At 42.0% G+C, this 18,945-nt stretch overlaps 1 protein-coding gene across 21 annotated transcripts in view; it reads left to right on the top strand.

Annotated features, from left to right (window-relative positions):
- The window catches only part of PPP1R9A (protein phosphatase 1 regulatory subunit 9A), a 266,633-nt gene that overhangs the window by 107,031 nt on the left and 140,657 nt on the right, over positions 1 to 18,945 (top strand). The window contains exon 1 of one of the 21 annotated variants that reach the window (XM_053266040.1): positions 15,212 to 15,742. The exons of the other annotated variants lie outside the window; for them this stretch is intronic. Within the exon in view, the coding sequence (XP_053122015.1) occupies positions 15,731 to 15,742 (12 nt within the window). The 5' untranslated portion in view covers positions 15,212 to 15,730. Of the gene's footprint in view, positions 1 to 15,211; positions 15,743 to 18,945 lie in introns of those variants that run through there. 21 annotated transcript variants of the gene reach the window in all.

Genomic DNA, 18,945 nt, shown 5'->3' with positions numbered 1-18,945 from the left:
GCCAGTTAAGTTCCCACTTTGCAGGAAAACCTTTGTCACTTGGAATCAGTGGCTTCTGAAAATTGGATGACTCAAAAGTGAGAAAACAGTACTCAGATGGCTTTTCACCGAACCAAGTGGCAGACAACCATTTGACAATAACGACTTCATGAGGAAAGTAAGTTGTGTGTGTGCATGTGCGTGCAAATTGAAGGATAAATAAGATGACTTCAAAATGCAATTGTGTAACCAATCTTTTGATAAAGTCAGTGTTTCATAATTAATTACTTTTCTTCCAATAATTTCCGTTCCATATCTGAAATCTTGCTCCTTTTTCCGATTGCTGGCAGACCTGATTGTCTACAAGTTAATATAAAAATGTCTCTGAAAGCATCTGTAGTGACAGCCGGGAAAACCTCTTCGGCTTGTTCTTAATGCAAGGATTATGTCTTAGCTTGAATCTACAAGAATGCCCTTTGTGAAAGGAGATTCCCTCTGCTCTCTCTACCTGCTTCACAATCCTCGTTAAGTTAAATGCAACAATATCACTGGTGCCTCTTTTTACCACTAAATATTTTTTGTGTGCGTTGCTAGTGGAAGCTACCCAAGATTCTTGTTTGTGTTGTGTCAAAAGATGGCATCAAGTGGTGGTAATAAAGTGATATTGTAAATCAGCAGACCATGGGCTTAGCTCTTAATAAGTTGGAAAACACTGCTGTAGTATGATGTAGCTTTGACCCATCAAAAACAATTAAATTCCATCTTATTTATTATTTCTCTGTGTAAACTGCCCTGAGCCATTTTTGGAAGGGCAGTATAGAAATTGAATGAATGAATTGTGCGGTAATAACACATAAATTTAAAACGCCAAATTCAGAAGTGGTGTTTTAAAGAGGGAAAGTTGCAAGTCTTCCAGCACTGAGAAACCTGACCCATCTACTACAAAGCTTCTCAAACCTGGATCCTCAGATGTTGTTGGACTGCAGCTCCCATCATCCCCAGCTGAACAACATTGTGGGTGGGGATGATGGGAGTTGTTGTCCAACAACATCTGGGTCCCAAGACTGAGAACCCTTGCTCTGCTATATAGCAGCTGAAGCGAGAGGAGAGCTGGTCTTGTGGTAGCAAGCATGACTTGTCTCCTTAGCTAAGTAGCGTCCGCCCTGGTTGCATATGAATGGGAGACTTGATGTGTGAGCACTGTAAGGTATCCCCTTTAGGGGATAGAGCCACTCTGGGAAGAGCAGACGGTTCCAAGTTCCCTTCCTGGCATCTCCAAGATAGGGCTGAGAGAGATCCCTGCCTGCAACCTTGGAGAAGCCACTGCCAGTCTGTGTAGACAATACTGAGCTAGATGGACCTATGGTCTTACTCAGTATATGTCAGCTTCCTATGTTCCAAGCATAAAGGGATGGGTGCTGGAGGTTTTGGCATGGCCTGGAAAAAAATACTGGAAGTCCAAGGAACCAGCTTTACACAGGTCAGAAAGATAAATGTTTAGGAATTAATTTTCCCATCCTACTAAGTGCCTGGGGTTTAACCAGTCTGATCCAAATGTCAAATTGAAGGCAAAGTTGAATTGTTGTCACAGTGCTGCAGCAGCAGTCACCTTCCATGTCCCTGCACAGCACAGCCCCCTTACTCAACATCCTCACAACCTAGCTACTTAAAGCTTTCTAGAGCAAACTCAGTATCTCGAATTATTCTTGATAAGAAGGCTTGGGAAAGCTCTGTAAGAGATACTGGGGCAGTGGTACAAAGCACTGTATTCAGCACTGGTGTAGAAGGGGACAAAGAAAAAGCAAGGCAGGGGACTGAAGCCGTGTTCCTGGGCTACTCAAATATCACACCATATGCTGTGATAAGGAGAACCATACTTCTAGAAGCTCACCAAATGAGTCCTGGTTTGACAAGGAATGCAATTTGGCCAGAAAATCAGTGTGTGGCAATTACCCAGATGTGCAATGATTACTGCTTCTAATATCTGTGTATTAGTAGTAGTAACAATAATAGTAATTAATAAAAACCCTGAGATTCTAAAGGAATGCTATCAGCCCCCATACTAATTCATCAATTAACGTGGTTTAGTGGAATTACAGCCCTAGGGACAGTTCTGTGTACCAATTTCTAGATGGAAACCATCTACCAATAAGGCTGCCAACTTTTGAACTGCATCACTGCCGGCGGTGCCTTTAACAGAAACTGGATCAGCGGCAATTACCCATTAATAATGTTTGTCACCCTGAAATAAAAAGCTTCAACTGTGGATGTCTGCAAATCAGGCTGCTGCTACATATGCAAGAGGAGGCTTGGTAAGTTTTGTTTCCCTGGTCATTTGGAAAATTTAGGCTCCAAGATAACAAGCAAGCATGAAGAGATGCAATCTGCCGATCAAATGGTTCAAATGTTTACACAGCATTTGTAACAAAATACCAGTCCTGATACAGTGGTGGTGAACACGACCATATCTGAGCACTACAAAGAAATAAATACCAGACCTGCCATCTTACATTTCACTTGTGTACTTTAGAGTTTAATTGTGGCCAGCCAATTACAACTGATAATGTATTTGCAGCTATGATGTAGACAGATCCGTCAGTTGATCCATCGAGAGATAGAGAAAGAAATGACATAGATTTAAATAATGCTAAATGAGAGTTGTATAAAGGTAATTTTTAAAAAAGCAATACAGAAAAATCTTTTAGTCACTTTCTTTAGTTGGCCTTTAGTATTCTTGCAGCCCAGCCATCTGTTAATCTTAACAGTACCTCACAAAGAGATTATCCACTTCCTCTCTATGGTTGGATTAACAAATCATTCTGTGTTTTCTGCGATCTATAGATTGCAATGTTTCATGAAGATGAGTAGTTCATAGCAGAGGCCTATTTCTCCGCAATATGACACTTATAAAACTATAGAGAGTAGATTAATCCTTCCATGATATAGTAAGGTCATTTACACAAGCAAAATCCTTGGGCATAGGGAAGGCAGGAGCCTTCCTGACTCCCTCCACTTAACTGAAGCCATTTCCAGGCTCCACAGCGCCATGCATTTACATGACTGGAGCACGAGTGCTCTGGGAGCAGCAAGGGTGAGGCAGAAATGCAGGCTGTGTCCTCCTGCATCCCACAATGCACCACATGAGTAAAGTGCATTGGAGAATTTCCCCACTGCCAGGTATTCCTGCTGCCCGACTCTATGGACGCTCGGGCTGCCAGCAGCTCTAATGTCCACACAAATATGCTGTGAGGGAGGAGGAGCACCCATGAGCACCCTTCTCCCTCACTTTTAGCCTGGGTTAAGAACCCAGGCTACCCGGCTGAGGAGCACCCAGGTTGGGACCAATCCCAGCACGTCTCACGATCAGGTCTACCTGGATAGAGCTGTGCTATCCCGGGTAGACCTGGTTGTGAGAATGACCTCACTATGTGGTCTGACCATAGTAAACTGCTAAAGATAGGGGGCATACTATAGTTAATGTGAACCGCGCAGATAGGTAAGTGGGAAGTCAATATTTACTTAATTGTAAGCTATTGTTAAAGCCAATACAAATTTAAAATGCAAAGGGGGGGGCATAGTATTTTCTGAATGTTACGGTTGTTGCAGCCGAATCTCAACCCAGCCCCATGACTGGACAAAGTTTGCTGCAAGTGAATTTCTTTATTTTTATTGGCTGCCTACTAAACAGCATTTCTAGACCTCTGTCTCAGACTTAAACTAGGTAGAGTGGTGAGACATGTAAGCGTGGGTTGGGAAATACAGACAGAGACAAGTGTTGAATCAAAACAGTGGAATTTTTACTTAAAACAAATACTCCAATTCAAACAGTAGGCTTTTGTAAAATCTTAGATTTGAAAAACAGTAACTATAAGACCACAAGGAACAAACAGAAGTTGGACTAAACACTCAGCTATCCTATATTTAATACTGTGCCCTAACCAAGTCCTCATCTGTATCTTTTGGTCAGCTCTCATTCTCTGCTCTGTAGTAGGCCTCTGTTTTCAGATATCCAGCAGGCCTCTCTCTGCTTCTGCAACAGGCTTTATTCCTTCTGCCCAGCCCTGGCAGACTCTGGTACAGTCTGTTCCTTCAGCAGCTCTTGGAGTGATTAAGCTCTTAGTGATTTTGCTCAAACTACCTTTTTTAATTGTTGTAACTCCCACCTCTTCTTGGAGTTATCCAATCAGGGATGACAAAAATTTACAATATCTAGACAAAACTCTTTACAGTTAGAGAAGCAACCTTGAACTTACAACCTTTTGTTCACAAAATGGGGGATAGGCAACCATTTTAAACATAACACAATACCAATCAACCATGATTCAAAGTGGTAAACAGCCAAACATACACACAATGGAGGATTAGGCTCCATCCTCCACCAAGGTACATCACGGAATAACTGCAGGAACTCTATAAATACAATAGTAGAAATTCTTCATCTGCTGTGTTTTTAATACTGTCAGGTACAATGCATTTAATGTGTTGCTATTTATTTTGAGAACGGTTTTATGGTGTAGAATAAAAGGTAGCAGTAACATAAGTATGGTTCTGGTTTCTGATATTTTTCTTTTGCAATATAGAGCATTTAATAAGAAAAATGGAATCTGCAGCTTAATTGTTGTGGCTATCCTATTAAAAACAATAATGAGTGTTTTGGTAACTATTTATTGGTACCAAAGGGAAATTGAAACTCTTGGAAAGTATTCATGCATGGAAGCAATAGATCTGGGTCATGAGGTTTTTCCATGAAAGTGAAACACCATGACCCATGGACTTCCTGTTCAGTGTCTATGCAGGCCGTGACTGTTGAGTCAAACAGACTTTGTAGAGTTGTAATTCTGTTTTCACTTGCTTCTGTTGCAAATAAAGCTTCTTCAGCAGGGAAGTTTTAAACAAAACTTGTACTGTTTTAAGAGGGAGAATGGTTATCTTTTTAAAATCCTCTCTTGCATTCTCATTCTGATTGGGTCCTAGGAAAACTTAAATGTTACCTGATTTGAATAGTCAGTCAGTATATATGTTTCTAAACTGAGTCTTGCTTATAGTCTTTAAAAGACATTCTCAGTATAGGCTTTTTGTCCCATACGTTCTTATGTGGAACTTTTCTTTGGCTGCAGATGGCTTTTATATAGCCTAAGGCGCCCCCCACCCAAACTTGATTTGTTCTAATTGGATAACCAGATAACTTTTCTAGTAAAGTAATTTCCTTGTGGATTTTTGTTGGAGCAGGTGGCAGATGCTGAATATAGTTTCATGGTAGAAATGTGTTGTGCATTTAGATCTGTCTTTGCTTCTTAGTAAGGAGCTTTAAGGCTTCTCATTTCCAGATTCAAGGGGCAGGAAAGTGAAAGTCTGTTAGGTATTCTGCGCTTCCTCTGCTTGAACCCTGTTGTTCGTTATTGCTTCAGTTTTACTCTATATTTGCACCTATTTTACATTCTTCTTGGCTTCATTGTTGCAAAAAATAAATAAATTATCTTTGCCTATGGAAGCCAGTTGTGACTAATGATGTTGCCAAGGTGTTTTATTTCTTGGTTTGAAATACAAAACTCAGTTATTTGTAATATCCACCTCCAATCTGAGGTGATCTTACAGCATCATAGTTTCTCGCTGGTTCAGACTATAATCCAAACTGCAGAGGAACTCCCTCCCCCTCACACATCTGGTTGTAGCTGTTTTGGTGGTAGACAGGGCATATAGTATCTTCTTACAGCTCTGTGTGGGAGCCATGCAGCTTTGTCCAGGGAATCTGCAGGAAAGCAGGCACACCTGCTGACCTAGGGCAAGATCAGAGCTCTATTCCCATCCTGACCTTATCTTCTTTGGCCTTCCAGATGTGAGCCCAGTGAAAAGACAGAAGACTCTGCTTTTCTATTCCCAACTTGTTTTATTCAGAATTCATTCCTGTTTCTTCTGTGTTCTGATATTCCTTCCAGTTCTTCCAACTTCTTTAATATTGCCCCTTCTTTTCCTTCCCAGGGATTACCAATCACTAGTTGCAGTCTACCTTTTGAGTACTTCTCATGTGAATGCAGTGGGGCGACAGGAGTTTGTTCAGCCAAGTTAGCCACAATAAATTCTAGCTGGGGATGATGGGAGTTGTAGTTCAGCAACATCTGGAGGAACCCTGGTTGGGACCTACCATAGAGAAAAGGGCAAATGGTTGGCTGTCAATAAGCAGGGTTGTTTATGCATATTAAACTAGGATTATTTGACGTGACGACGTTCTGCAAATCATGTGGTGGTTTATTTCAATGCTGCTGCCAAACATTCCTGGCAGAAGCTTGCAGCATGCTGACATACTGTGTCCTGGTGAGTGAAACTGTGTAGAAATGAAATAGTTTGCCCTTTGAAGCCTGCAGGGCTCAGAGGGAAGATTCAAGGGGCTTCAGTCCTGCTCTACAGTGAGAACCATATTACAAAATAAGACCCTCCTCTGTTGCCAGGTCATTCATACCATAAACCTTGCAGTTCTTGATGTTATCTATCACTCCCAATATGCCAGCAGAAGGCTTACTAGTTCTTCCGATTTATAATTGGGACGGGAACCAGTTATTTATTTATTTGCTTGCTTACTTATCTATCTACCTATCCTCTATCTGTTTCATTCTCTTAAACGCACCCGGCGGTAATCCCATGTGTGGCAGCTCTCGCGAGAGAGCTGCGGATTAGCGACGGGGATGGGAGGAGAAGTGGCCACACAGGGGAAGCAGTGGCTGCCAGGACAGCCAGCCGCACAGGGGAAGCCGCGGGCGCCAGGATGGCAGGCGGCTGGCTGAAGAGAGGCGGCCGGCGAAGAAGAAGCAGTTGCCGCCAGGCCAGCAGGCGGCTAGCCCAGGAGAAGCGGCAGATGGCCACTGAGGAAAAGCAGCCTGGCCGCCGAGGGAGAAAGGGCTGTGGGGTGGGGAGAGAACAAAATGGAGTGGGGGGATGGAAATTGGGCTGGAGGAGGGAGGAGAGACAGGGAGAACTAGGGGCGCAGCAGCATGTTAGCTAGTTTATGATTATATTCTGCTCTTCCTCCAAAGAACAACACTGTAAGGTAGGTTAGTCTGAGATGTAAGTGGCTGGCCCAGAGTCGCCCAGTGTTTTCAAAGCTGAATGGGGATTTGAACTTGGGTTTCCTTGGTCCTCATCCAAACAACATGCTGGCTTGTAACTAATCCCTACTAACTGGACAAAAGAAAGCTTTTAAAGTGGTCAATCTTATATGTTTAGCAAGCAGAGAGCACATGTATCCAGTTCAGCATAGTGCCCCTCCAGTGGGCAGAGTTGCTGTTTCCTTTGTGTTTGTGTGTGTGTGCATGTGTGCACATGTGCTTTAAGACTGTGAATCCCTTTGGGATAAGGAACCATTTCCTTACTACTTTTGCTATGTAAACCACTTTGAAAGTTGTTGTTGAAAAGTGGTCTATGTTGTTGAAAAGTGGTCAACAACTTTTTTGTTGTTGTTGAAAAGTGGTCTATAGATAATAACCACAATGTAGGATAAGGCACTATTAGGAGTTGCCAGAGCAAGAATTGTGCATCTGTGTAACAGCTCACATGATGAGTCATTAGAGCTCTAGCTCAAGGTGTTTCCTGGGTAGGGGGAAAACGTTCCTGGACATGGGATTAATGCCACAATTTCCCCTGCCCCACATCAGAATGTACTGGAAAAGCTTCCTGTTCATTTTGGGACTTTGCTGGGGCAACAGCCATGCCCCTGGCTTGTACTTGGTAGAGTGGGCTACCTTCCTGTGACTCTCCTTGTCCTCTAGTTTATTTGACTGCCTCTGAACTGGATGACTAGACTGTGGTCTGGAAAAACCTGCAATAAAACAATAATTGATTTATATTTGGGTTGCTTCTTCTGATAGATATGTTAAGCTGATGTGTCATGACTCCTGCCAGAGCCAGATGAAGGGAGAGAAGTTCACAGGGATGAATCTTTGACTGTAAGGGATTCACAGTAGGCTGCCATCATCTACTTTATTTTGATGTGGAAGAAGCCACATAAGATTCCTGGGGGAGGTTAAAGTGGCAAAACCCTTGGCCTTCAAAGGCATGTGAATAAGGCAGACCCAAAATGAAGAGTAGCACACTTACTGTAGCAACAATGATGTATTATTAGATTAAAAGGGAATGGTATGCAAAAAGAACAATTGTCTTTTCATAAAACAGATTATAAGAGAGAGTTTTCATTAACCTGGCAATGCAAATTCCAAGCAATCAGTAAAGAAAAATAACTTCCCTCACATGTCTGACCTGGTCCTAACTTATTACTTACAGGCCTTCCCATCAGCTCTCAGCCTGCTGCTTCCTCTGCCCTTCTGGGACAGACTAACAAGCCAAAGTTTCTGCTGGTGGCTGAGCCAGAAATCCCCGCCCAGTCCTCTGGATTGGTCCCTTTGATTTGAATTTCCTGGGCTTTTTTTACTTTTTAGGAAAGTCCCAGCAGTTGCTCTAAGTGAGGCCTAGTCCTCCCTCCAATCCTTACTATTACTACGTGATGTCAGATAGACTACTTTAAATAAAATCACAGTCATTCCTGGTCTAGACACTGGCAACAGTCATAAAGCAGGCACCTTCTTGAAACTATAAGTGATGTTCTTTCTTTTGGACACTTTCCAAATTACCTGCTACAACAGTGTCACTATGTGTCCTCCAAGTGTGCTTCTGTATTGCCTGTGTTTCAACATCGCAGTCCCTGCACTGTCAGCAAGGTGCCGTTCACATTTCCAATGCCGCCTTTTGGGTTTTATTGCTGCAAAATGGTCCTATAACATCGCATGTGAATTGCAAAAAAGAAAGAAACCTGTATTTCCCTGTTGCAGGAATTTTGCACAAGCTAGAAAAGACTGCTTCCCCTGCTGGTGGCTTTGCACAACAAACAGCTTTAACTCTTTAGTTATGTTTTGAATGCGATCTGCCAAGCCGAAGCATTTTACTCTTGTAGCTGGTAATCTGGAAAGCGCCTTGCTGAGAAAAATCTGGTGGCATTTTTAACATACCAAGCGAATTAATCAATACACTAGAGGATAACAAGATTAACCAATATCGATGCCCTAGATATTTATACATGGAATCATTTCATGTTGGCTGTGTTTTAATCTTGCAGGAAGCTTTAACTGTTGTATTTAATGCTGCATTTTAGAAAAGTATGTCAAAAGCAGGAAACCTCTATTTGCAGGAGGGAACAGAGAGAAAAGTAGATCTAGGAAATAATTCTGTCCTTTACAGAAAAAAGATTTTAAAAATTTTCCCCCTATAATACCAGAAGGATGAAGAGAGATAGACAGATATGTATATCTATTTTAAGTTAGACCTATTAGATGTTAGATCTAAGTTAGATGTTATTGTAAACCGCCTAGAGACTTTGGTAGTGGGCAGTATATAAATATGTTAAATGGACCTGTCTCTGAAAGCATTGCTCCTAAGTCAATCAGTAAGGAATTCATAAGATAATTTAGGAAGGATACAATAACATTCATGAAACTTGATTGTGTCTCAATTCCTGCTTTGCTATGAAGCTGATATATTGGAGCTCTTCTCACGATCAGTGAGAAGAGCTTCTGGCAGGTCTGCAGGGAGAGCGGGCTTAGCAGACGAGCAGCCTCCAAGCCCTAGGCGGCCCGGTAGGTCACCCACACGACTTCCAGCGGAGGCAGTTCCAGGATGCCCCGCGCAAGCACGCGGGGCATTCTGGAGAGAACCCCAAGGCCAGGAGGCTGGCTGCAGCATAGGAGAGGACCCCCATTGTTTCCTACTATCTTCATATCCCAGTGCAATTGACAGAAGACCCACTTGTCTCCTAAGCCCTCTGCCTGTGTGCCAGAAAAGGAAACGAGGGAAGAGAGGAGACTGGTGACAACCACAAATAATGGCTGGATAGTGAGCTAAGTCTAAAGTTGTGTATCCCTGGATCCCTCCCAGGGCCAAACTAGACATTTGCAGGAATGCATTGTTAGAAGGAATGCTTCCAACTAAACTACTAAAGCTCTACTAAACACATTACGAAAACCAGCCACAGGGCTGGGGCTGGGGACAGAGGGAAGTTAATTCTTTCCCCTGAAGTTACTGTTTGCTCATGAAGCAGCTATGTAGGAGCAAATAACATCAGGAGGCAGACATTTTCAGCAGGAAGATGGTGTGGAGGGAAAGAATTAATCCACTCCCAATGCTGTGGTCTTGATTAGGAGAGGGACCGCTTCAGCTATGGAGTCAGAGTTTACCAAGCAGCTGTGGGAAATAAATGGCTAGTGTGTTCTCGGCACAAGCTTGTAGATTTTTTATGATGATGCTTTGCACCTTGTGTTCTCACTCTGTGTGTGTGTGTGTGTGTATTTATATTTATATTTATAATTCCATACTTATAATGGCTCTCATTGTACTGATTACTTTCCAAAGATCACAAGGAAGTTCTTTGCCTGTGTTTGATGTTCACCTAATTATAAAAATGGAAAGCAAAAGACTAATGCATTATGGTTTGTGATATATGATATGTTGTGTGAAAATTAGTTTTAATGATTTAAAAGGAAGATTACCCAGCTAAGTCAAGATGACATCAATACTTAAAAAAAAAAATAGGAAAAGTTTATATTGATTTATGCTACTTGCAGTTCAGTACTCTGCATTTTTATTTGGAAGTTAAGTTCCATTTTGTTTAGTAGTGCTTATTTCCAGGGAAATATCATAGGATTGCAACTTGAGAGGTTTAACTAGCCGGGAGGACTAGAGGATCAAACACACAAGGAACTGTTCTCATCATGCAATATCTTATTGCAGGAACACGGCTGATGATTTGCTTTTTTAATGCATACATTGAAATGAAAGAATGCAAATCTAATACTGTTGCACTCCACTAAGCCATGAAAATTGCTTGGACATTTTAATAGCCAGTTTTGTACATGCCGTTGTCTATACTTCCAATTGCAGTCATATTGCTAGGAAATCAACCAGAAAATATTCTTCCAGCTAACACTCTCTATTTCTTGAGCTTATTACTCTGAAGGCATGTTGCTCAAGTACTTGAAAGGCTAAGGAGAACAAGAGATATGAATAGGAAAGGTACTTTCAAAGAGCAAGAGCTGAAACATTCAAAAGTTAGTCTAGTCGTCCTTCAATATTCAACAGATACGCCTGTAACTGCTGTTGTGTTCTGCTACAGAATTTCCATATTCTGCAACTCATCACCCTGCCTGCCTCCTCTGTATAATTTCTTTCTTGTTCCTTTTGATTATAGGCTTTGGGGTTGTGGCAGGATGTGCATGTATGGTAATGAGAACAACCTTTTGTCCATTCTTAAATGATCAAATCATTTATAGCGTGGTTCAGTTTCACAGTGCTACCAACTGCGATCAGAAATTGACATTAAAATGATCCTTCCAGCTTCTCTTCCAACAGCCCTTAATTTTATTGATAATTTTTGCCGTAATTACAGTTGAACTGTTTGGAAATGGACAGTGTGCATCTGGTTACTTTTGGTCTTCCCCCCGTTTCCATCCATCCAGCATCAGGCTCTTCTAGACATAGTATCCACCCCTTTCCCTTTCCTACATCCAGTGTCAGGTTCGCCTAGGTCTAGTATCCATTTTGAGGAAACACGACTGTAATAAATACTTTGCACTGTGAAAATTAGTTTTAATGATTAGTTTTATTGTCATAACAAACCTCAAAGCAATACAAAAATATGTAACGCTTCTCCCCTAAAATGTGTCACGTATTTGGCCACTCAACTGTGCCCAAATTTATATTGTGATTAAGGAGTCAATCATTCAGTGGCATTTCAGTTTTCCCTTCTGTTGTGGGGCTTTGTTTTAAATGTTAATAGTTTCATTAAAATTGCATTCGGGTTGGTTAGATTCCAATACAAGTGAAGAAGAGGAAACAAAGCAAAACTGCTACAAGTACAAATTTTTGGAAGATCAGAATTGGGGGGTGGGGGGGTTAGAAGGTTGAATGGCCCACCAGTGGATTAGTGTGATTTATACCAAATAAGTGACTTACTAGTGCTTATTGATTGTTGGGATTCTTGCAAAAAGGTTGGGCTAGATGGACATTGGTTTGATCTAGCAGGCACTTCTTGAGGTCATTCACATAACTGAAAGGTGGGTAGGTCAAGTGTCCTACCCAGGTTTGGGAGCAGTGTGTGCTCCCAATTTCCAGTTGTTTGGGAGAAAACAACTAGGTAGGAGGAAGGAGAAGTGATTGTGTTGAATCAAGGTAGGCGGGAAAGCTGGGTAGGACAGGGCTGACCTGCCCAACTCTCATAACCAGCATTTGACTACGGTAGGATGAAAAACTGTCCTAGCCAGATTTTGGTGCCAGAAATTGGGAACATGCACAGCTTCCAAACCTGGGTAGGACACCTGTCGCACCCAGTTTTCAGTTGTGGGAATCAACTTAAGCAAAAGAGCGTATTTGGAATATAGGGAGCTGCCTTATAGTGAGCTAGACCATTGAATCATCTACCTTAACCCCTGCTAACTGGGCAAAGAGGCACCTTTTAACATGGTGGGGCTATTCCCACGATCAGGCAAAATCGGGCTAGGGGAGCCTAGCCCGATTTTGCCTGATTTTGGGAGCCACTGGGCTCACAGGCAAGCCTGGTGACTCCTAGGCGTTTAACCCGCCTAAGTACCCCTCCCCTAAAACTGGTTTTGTGGAGCAAGCGCTCCGCAACCCCAGGGTTTTTTTTGGTCGTGATTAGCCGTGGCGTGGCTCCGCAGCACGGCTACTCATGGGGAAACCCCCAGAGGGGAGGTGAAAAGTCGCCTCCCAGCTCCGGGGGTCTTGCCAGCATGCCCTGCGCGCTTGCGCAGGGCATGCTGGAGCTTCCGGGGAGCCCCCGATCCCCCCAGTCCCCGCCGGCTCTGTCACAGAGCCGGCAATCGTGTGGGTGACCGATACGGCTGCCCAGGGCTCCCGCCCTGCTCGTGTGCGGGGAGAGCGGGCTTAGCCTGCTCTCCCCGCTCACTCTCCAAAACCGGGTCTCACTGATCGTGAGACCTGGCTCAGTGATTCTCTTTATTTAGCGGGGGGATAGTAACTGGCCCCAGCACAGTACTTCCCACCCCCAGCACAGTACCTCCAATGACTGTTGCTGGTGTCTGTCTTATGTTTCTTTTTAGACTGTTAGCCCTTTGGAGACAGGGAGCCATCTTTATTGATTAATTGGTTTAATTAATTAATTAATTCTCTGTATAAACCTCTTTGGAAACTTCTGTTGAAAAGCGGTATATAAATATTTGTCATTAATATTGTCAGCACTGACTGGTAGCAGCTTTCCAGAGTTTCAGGCAAGAGTCTTCTCTCCCAGCCGAAACTAGAGAAACCAGAGGTTGAACCTGGGACCTTCTGCATACAAGCAGATGCTCTACCAGAGTTACAGCCCCATCCCCAACAACTCAACACAGATTGGTTATGTTTTAACTATTAAGAGATCATGATGTATTTACTTCAAAGCCAAATTTAAAATATGGCTTTTGAAATAAAACCGAGTAAAACAAAAGAATGCAACATCAAAGACTGAAGTTAGCCATCACTGTTCTAAAACTCTCACTTAACAGTAAAATAGTACTTTGTGTTGATGTAGTAGTTAAAATAAAGACAGCTATTCAGTATTTTCATATATCCAGAGGCTTTTGTTTATTTTTATTTTTATTTTTTTAATTTTATTTTACATTTTATATCCTGCTCTTCCTCCAAGGAGCCCAGAGAGGTGTACTACATACCTAAGTTTCTCCTCACACCAACCCTGTGAAGTAGGCCAAGCTGAGAGAGAAGTGACTGGCCCAGAGTCACCCAGCAAGTATCATGGCTGAATGGGGATTTGAACTCGGGTCTCCTCGGTCCTAGTCCAGCACTCTAACCACTACACCACGCTGGCTTTAATTGAAGGGGGAAGTATACTGCATACATTAGGGCCAAACTATGTGTGGCATCCCTTAAAGTGCTATTTGCCCTGATGGGCTTGGTTTTTCTTTGGTCAGTAACAGTCAGATTGGGGCCCCCCAGGAATCGGGACCACAGCAGGGGTAGGGTCAATGCCCTTACCTCCCCCATTACAGTCCCGACCTAGCTCCAACTCCAGCTGCTGTTTGTTAAAGAAAAGCTTAGCCTGCCAGGGCCAATACTATTTTAAATGTCACTTGTCATCTACCCTTTATACTCCATAGGAGTTTTCACTGACTGTCATTGAGGAACACATGTACCATCCCTGGATAGTTATGCCTCTATTTAAAAAAACCAGTCATTCTTAATGCAATTTCTTTTTTCTTTTTACATGGTTTGTCATTGTCAAATGCACCTTGTTTTTTTAAAAAATATGACTAATGGGTGTATATTTATTTATTTATTATTGATTATAAACATTTAATATACCGCCCACTCTGGGTGGTTACAAAAACATGCAAAGGAAGACAGCATTAAAATTACATTCTAAATTAAAAACTAAAGTAACTAACAAAAAAGAAAAAACCAAATAGGTGTAGTAGGTAGACCTCCAGTGACTGATGCTGGTGTCTGTCTTATGTTTCTTTTTAGATTGGGAGCCTTTGGGAACAGAGGTCCATCTTATTTATGTATTATTTCTCTGTGTAAACCACCCTGAGCCATTTTTTGGAAGGGCAGTATAGAAATAGAATGAATGAATGAATAAATAAATATTTGACTCAATATCTGATTAACATAGTTACACAGTTACAATATCTGATTAACATAAGAGCTATGAGTGGTTGGGCAGGAGAGCTGATCTTATGGTAGTGAGCATGAATGGTCCCCTTTGCTAAGCAGGTTCCACCGTGGTTTACATTTAGATGGGTGACTACATGTGAGCACTGCCTGCTGTAATATATTCCCCTTAGGGTGGGGCTGTACAACTTTGGCCCTCCAGCTGTTTGTTGGACTACAACTCCCCTTCTCCCCAGCCACAGTGGCCAGTAGTCGGCTATGGTGGGAGTTGTAGTCTACCATCTGCAGAGAGATTGAAGTAGTGCAGCCCTAATTTAGGAGATGGAGACGTAGCTCAGTAGAAGAGCATCTGCATACCTGCCTGCAGAAGGTCCCAGGTCAATCTCTGGCATCTCAAGCTAGGGCTGAGAGAGACTCCTACCTTAAAGCAACTCAAAGGTCTGACTTGGTATAAGGCAGCTTCCCAAGAGCTGCTTATATCACTGCCAAGAAAGATACAGTGTGCTGCAACTGTTTCTATGGTGCACCTAATAGTCATGCTGTTTCATACAAGAAAGTAGGAGGAAGGTTGCTATTCTGAGAAGCTTGTTTAAAGCGGGCAGGAGGAACAGCTAGCCTACTTAATTTCCCCCCAAAACCATGTCTGTGTCCATATGTTAACTTTTTGTTCTCAGAATTCTTGTCAGCCAGTGTGTGAGAATGGTTTCTCCCTTTATTTAGATTAAAGGCTGGCCATACCAATAGCTTCTGGTTCAAGATTTTTTAAGCCTTTATCTGGGGGCGGGAGAGGAGAATAACTTGCTTTCCATTCCCTCCTACTTTCTAGAAACATGGTCCGCGTAAATCTCAGCACAGGATTTACGTTCAACCAACTGAACTGGCTATTTTAAATCCTTATCACTCTGGCTATTTTAAATTCTAAATGCCCAAAGGAAAACTCTCAGTCAGATTCTTTATGTGCTTGAAAGCTTAATCTAAACTTACAAGAACACTTCTTTTTTTCCTGGAAACATTCTCTCAATTTGTTCTCTGCTACCAAGGTCAGAAGGAAGAAAGCTTATAAAACATTGATACACAGATGTCTTTTGAGGTAGGTGTGTGTCTCTTGAGTTTTACAAAGTACAGCATGTAACTCCTGAACCCACTTGGATGCATTTGTTTTGATCAATCCATGACTGCCTCCAAATTGATAGTTTTGATGTATACTAAGAAATAGTGTGGATATCCATTTTCTTAGATTATTCTGCAAATATTCTTGGTCTTATAACTTTGGCAGCTGTGTAAATTTGCTGTAGGGCTAGCTGGCATGATTAAATGAAGTAAAAATGAAGTATATTGGTAAAACAGCTTCATCTACTAGCAGAAACTGTCTGAATATTACATGCTGGTTGTTAGTAGATAATGAATATTGCATGCTGGTAGAGAGATCATCTGGCCTCAATTATTTATTATCATGTGATGTCCAGGTTAGACTACACTAATGCACTATACATGGGCTGCCCTTGAATAGTGTGGTTCAAAATGCGGTAGCTAGGTTGCTGATGACTGACTGGCTGTTGCAATCACATTAGGCTAGTGGTGTAATTGGTGTTGGTGTTAATATACCACTTTTCAACAAAAACATTCTCAGAGTGGTTTACAAAAGAGTAAGGTGGTTCTTTGTCCATGAAGGGCTCACAGTCTGAAAAGAAATACAAGATAGACACCAGCAAAAGCCACTGGGAAGATGCTATGCACGTCTGAACAGGGAGAGTTGCTTCCCCCATGCTAACTATAAGAGAGTCTCAACGTTAAAAGGTGCCTCTTTGCCAAGTTTGCAGGGGCATACTGACTATACTGGGTTACCAGGCCCAGTTAAGGTTTTAAACAGGTGGGCCCAGGTTATCTGAAGGACATATATGAACCTGTCTGCTGTTCAAAGTCTTCCGTGGCCATTCTCCTTGTGTCTCTGTCCTCAGAGGTGATGTAGGTGACTACTGGGCAGAAGGTTCTTTCAGTGATGCTACCCAAACTTTGGAGCTCTCTTCTGAGTAATGTACCCCTGACACCTGCTCTGTTATGCTTCTCAGTGACAGACAAAATCCATCTTGTTCTATCAGGTATTTTTAATAATATGAGCTAGTTTTTGCCCTCTGCTTGCAGAATGTTTTTTTTTAAAAAAATTAGCTGTTGTTTTTAGAATTTTTTTTTAACTCTACTGTGATTTTAATTATTGTTTTGTTGTGTTTTTATATTGTATATTGTTGCTTGTGTTTATAATATTGTTGTAACTCTGAAACATATTGAGGCTATTCCCACGGGCGGACAGGGGAGGGAGGCAGGATTTAACCTACCTTCCCCTAGATGACTGCTCTTAGCCCCTGTGGCACACAGGGAAGATCAACAGAGTCCAGGACTCATTATCCCAGTCTCCAGGTATCCCACAGTGCACCAAGTACAGTGCACTGGGGGATTCCCCCAGGGGATGGGCACTCTAGGCTCCAATCTCTATGTCAACATGAGCTACAAGCAGCTCGTGTTGATCATAATCCCAGCAGCCAGGTTAAGGGTGTGTTTGCCCCTGCTAAGAACCAGGCTTCAGTGTTGGCTTTGGCGCCTCAGGTCTGTCTGGATCTGCGTAGATCCCGGCAATTCTCATGGGCAGCCAAGCCCAGGCGATCATAAGAACAGCCTCACTAATTGATAAGGTGGGACATAGATCCCTTCGGATTATCAAATTGTATATCTGGTTGTAATATTTACAGCATTGTGTTTAAAAAACCTCATATATGTATTTATAGAAAAGAAGGAAAGAGGGGGGGAAAGAGAAAGAGAAAAATTTGAAATGTAATGTTAACTTTATCTTTAGAACCAGTGCAGATATTTTGACTAATCATTGTTTTGGGATTGTGCCACCTAATGGCGCAGCAGAGAAATAACTTGCCTAGTGAGCAAGAGGTTGCCGGTTCAAATCCCTACTGGTATGTTTCCCAGACCATGGGAAATCCCTGCTGGTATGTTGGAAACACCTATATTGGGCAGCAGCGATATAAGAAGATGCTGAAAGGCATTATTTCATACTGTGCGGGAGATGACAATGGTAAACCCCTCCTGTATTCTACCAAAGACAACCACAGGGCTCTGTGGTCTCCAGGAGTCAACACCGACTCAACGGTGCAACTTTATTTTACTCCCTCTCAACTGCACCAGTCCTCCCATCTTCCATATAAATGCTTCTCCCTTCCACCATGTTTTGGTAGTACGTCTGACCACTGCCAATTCTGATTTGATTGTGTAGTAACTATGGTTAAGGTGTTTTCTTAACCAAACTTAAATTTATAGTGCCCCAAAGAAGTATAAGAATTTGCATTTCTGTCCTGCCATTCTATCAGTAAGCAATCGGATGTAACACAGAACAATGTTCCAGGGAGCTGGTGGTAGGAAATTGACAGGCAAACAGGAAGGAGCACACAGAGATTTTGCAACCCTTAGAGTGTCAGATAGTTTACATCAGTGATATATTTGCAAGACCTTTTCTCCAGATACTGATTGATTAATTGGTTATGGCAATGGCAATTGAACAAAGCAGCAGCAAGCTTGAATATATTATTATTAATTTATGAACAACTATCCCCTGTTGAGCCATTCATAACATTGCCATCAGCTGGAATGATACTTAGCTTACTAACATGTTTTTACATACCAGATTGCTTATTTTCTCTAGCTGTATTCGGACATATTGCACACAGGTTGTATGTGCATACAGGTAACTGTACATTTGACTTGTTTTTGTGTGAATGGTTGTCCATGTGTTATCTTAAGTGAACTTGGGTCCCGGTCCCTCAAATGCAAGGTACAGTTGGGAAATGTACTACTGTATATGCATTGAAAGTAATGTGTGAATAAGAGTACATGCATGCAGATCTGTACATATGTACTCTGTATTGTACAAAGCTTGTATGTGCATTATACATAGGTGAATAGGGCTTATGTTGCACCTGCAACAAAGTAAAATGTAGGCAGGCTTAAAAGCATCTTGCTATTTGCAGTGGAGTAATATATATTTTAGTGTACAAAACCACAGTAGCTATTTTAGAACTAGTTCTTCCTAGTTTGAAATTTCTGATCGTGGTCAAAATTATGAAATCAGCAGTACACGTTTCATTAAAATTTATGCTCTGCAATTCAAGATTAATTTTAAAAGTTTATTTAATCGTGGAAACAAAGGATACATGCTGTCCTTGTTTATTTAGTTATGGTGACCAAGGAACATAACAAGGAAGTAATGGTCACTGGTGTGCTGCAAGGAAATAA

This window comes from Hemicordylus capensis, chromosome 6 (genome assembly GCF_027244095.1).
Source record: "Hemicordylus capensis ecotype Gifberg chromosome 6, rHemCap1.1.pri, whole genome shotgun sequence".
Taxonomy (NCBI): Eukaryota; Metazoa; Chordata; class Lepidosauria; order Squamata; family Cordylidae; genus Hemicordylus; species Hemicordylus capensis.
This window is presented reverse-complemented; position numbering and strand designations above follow the sequence as displayed.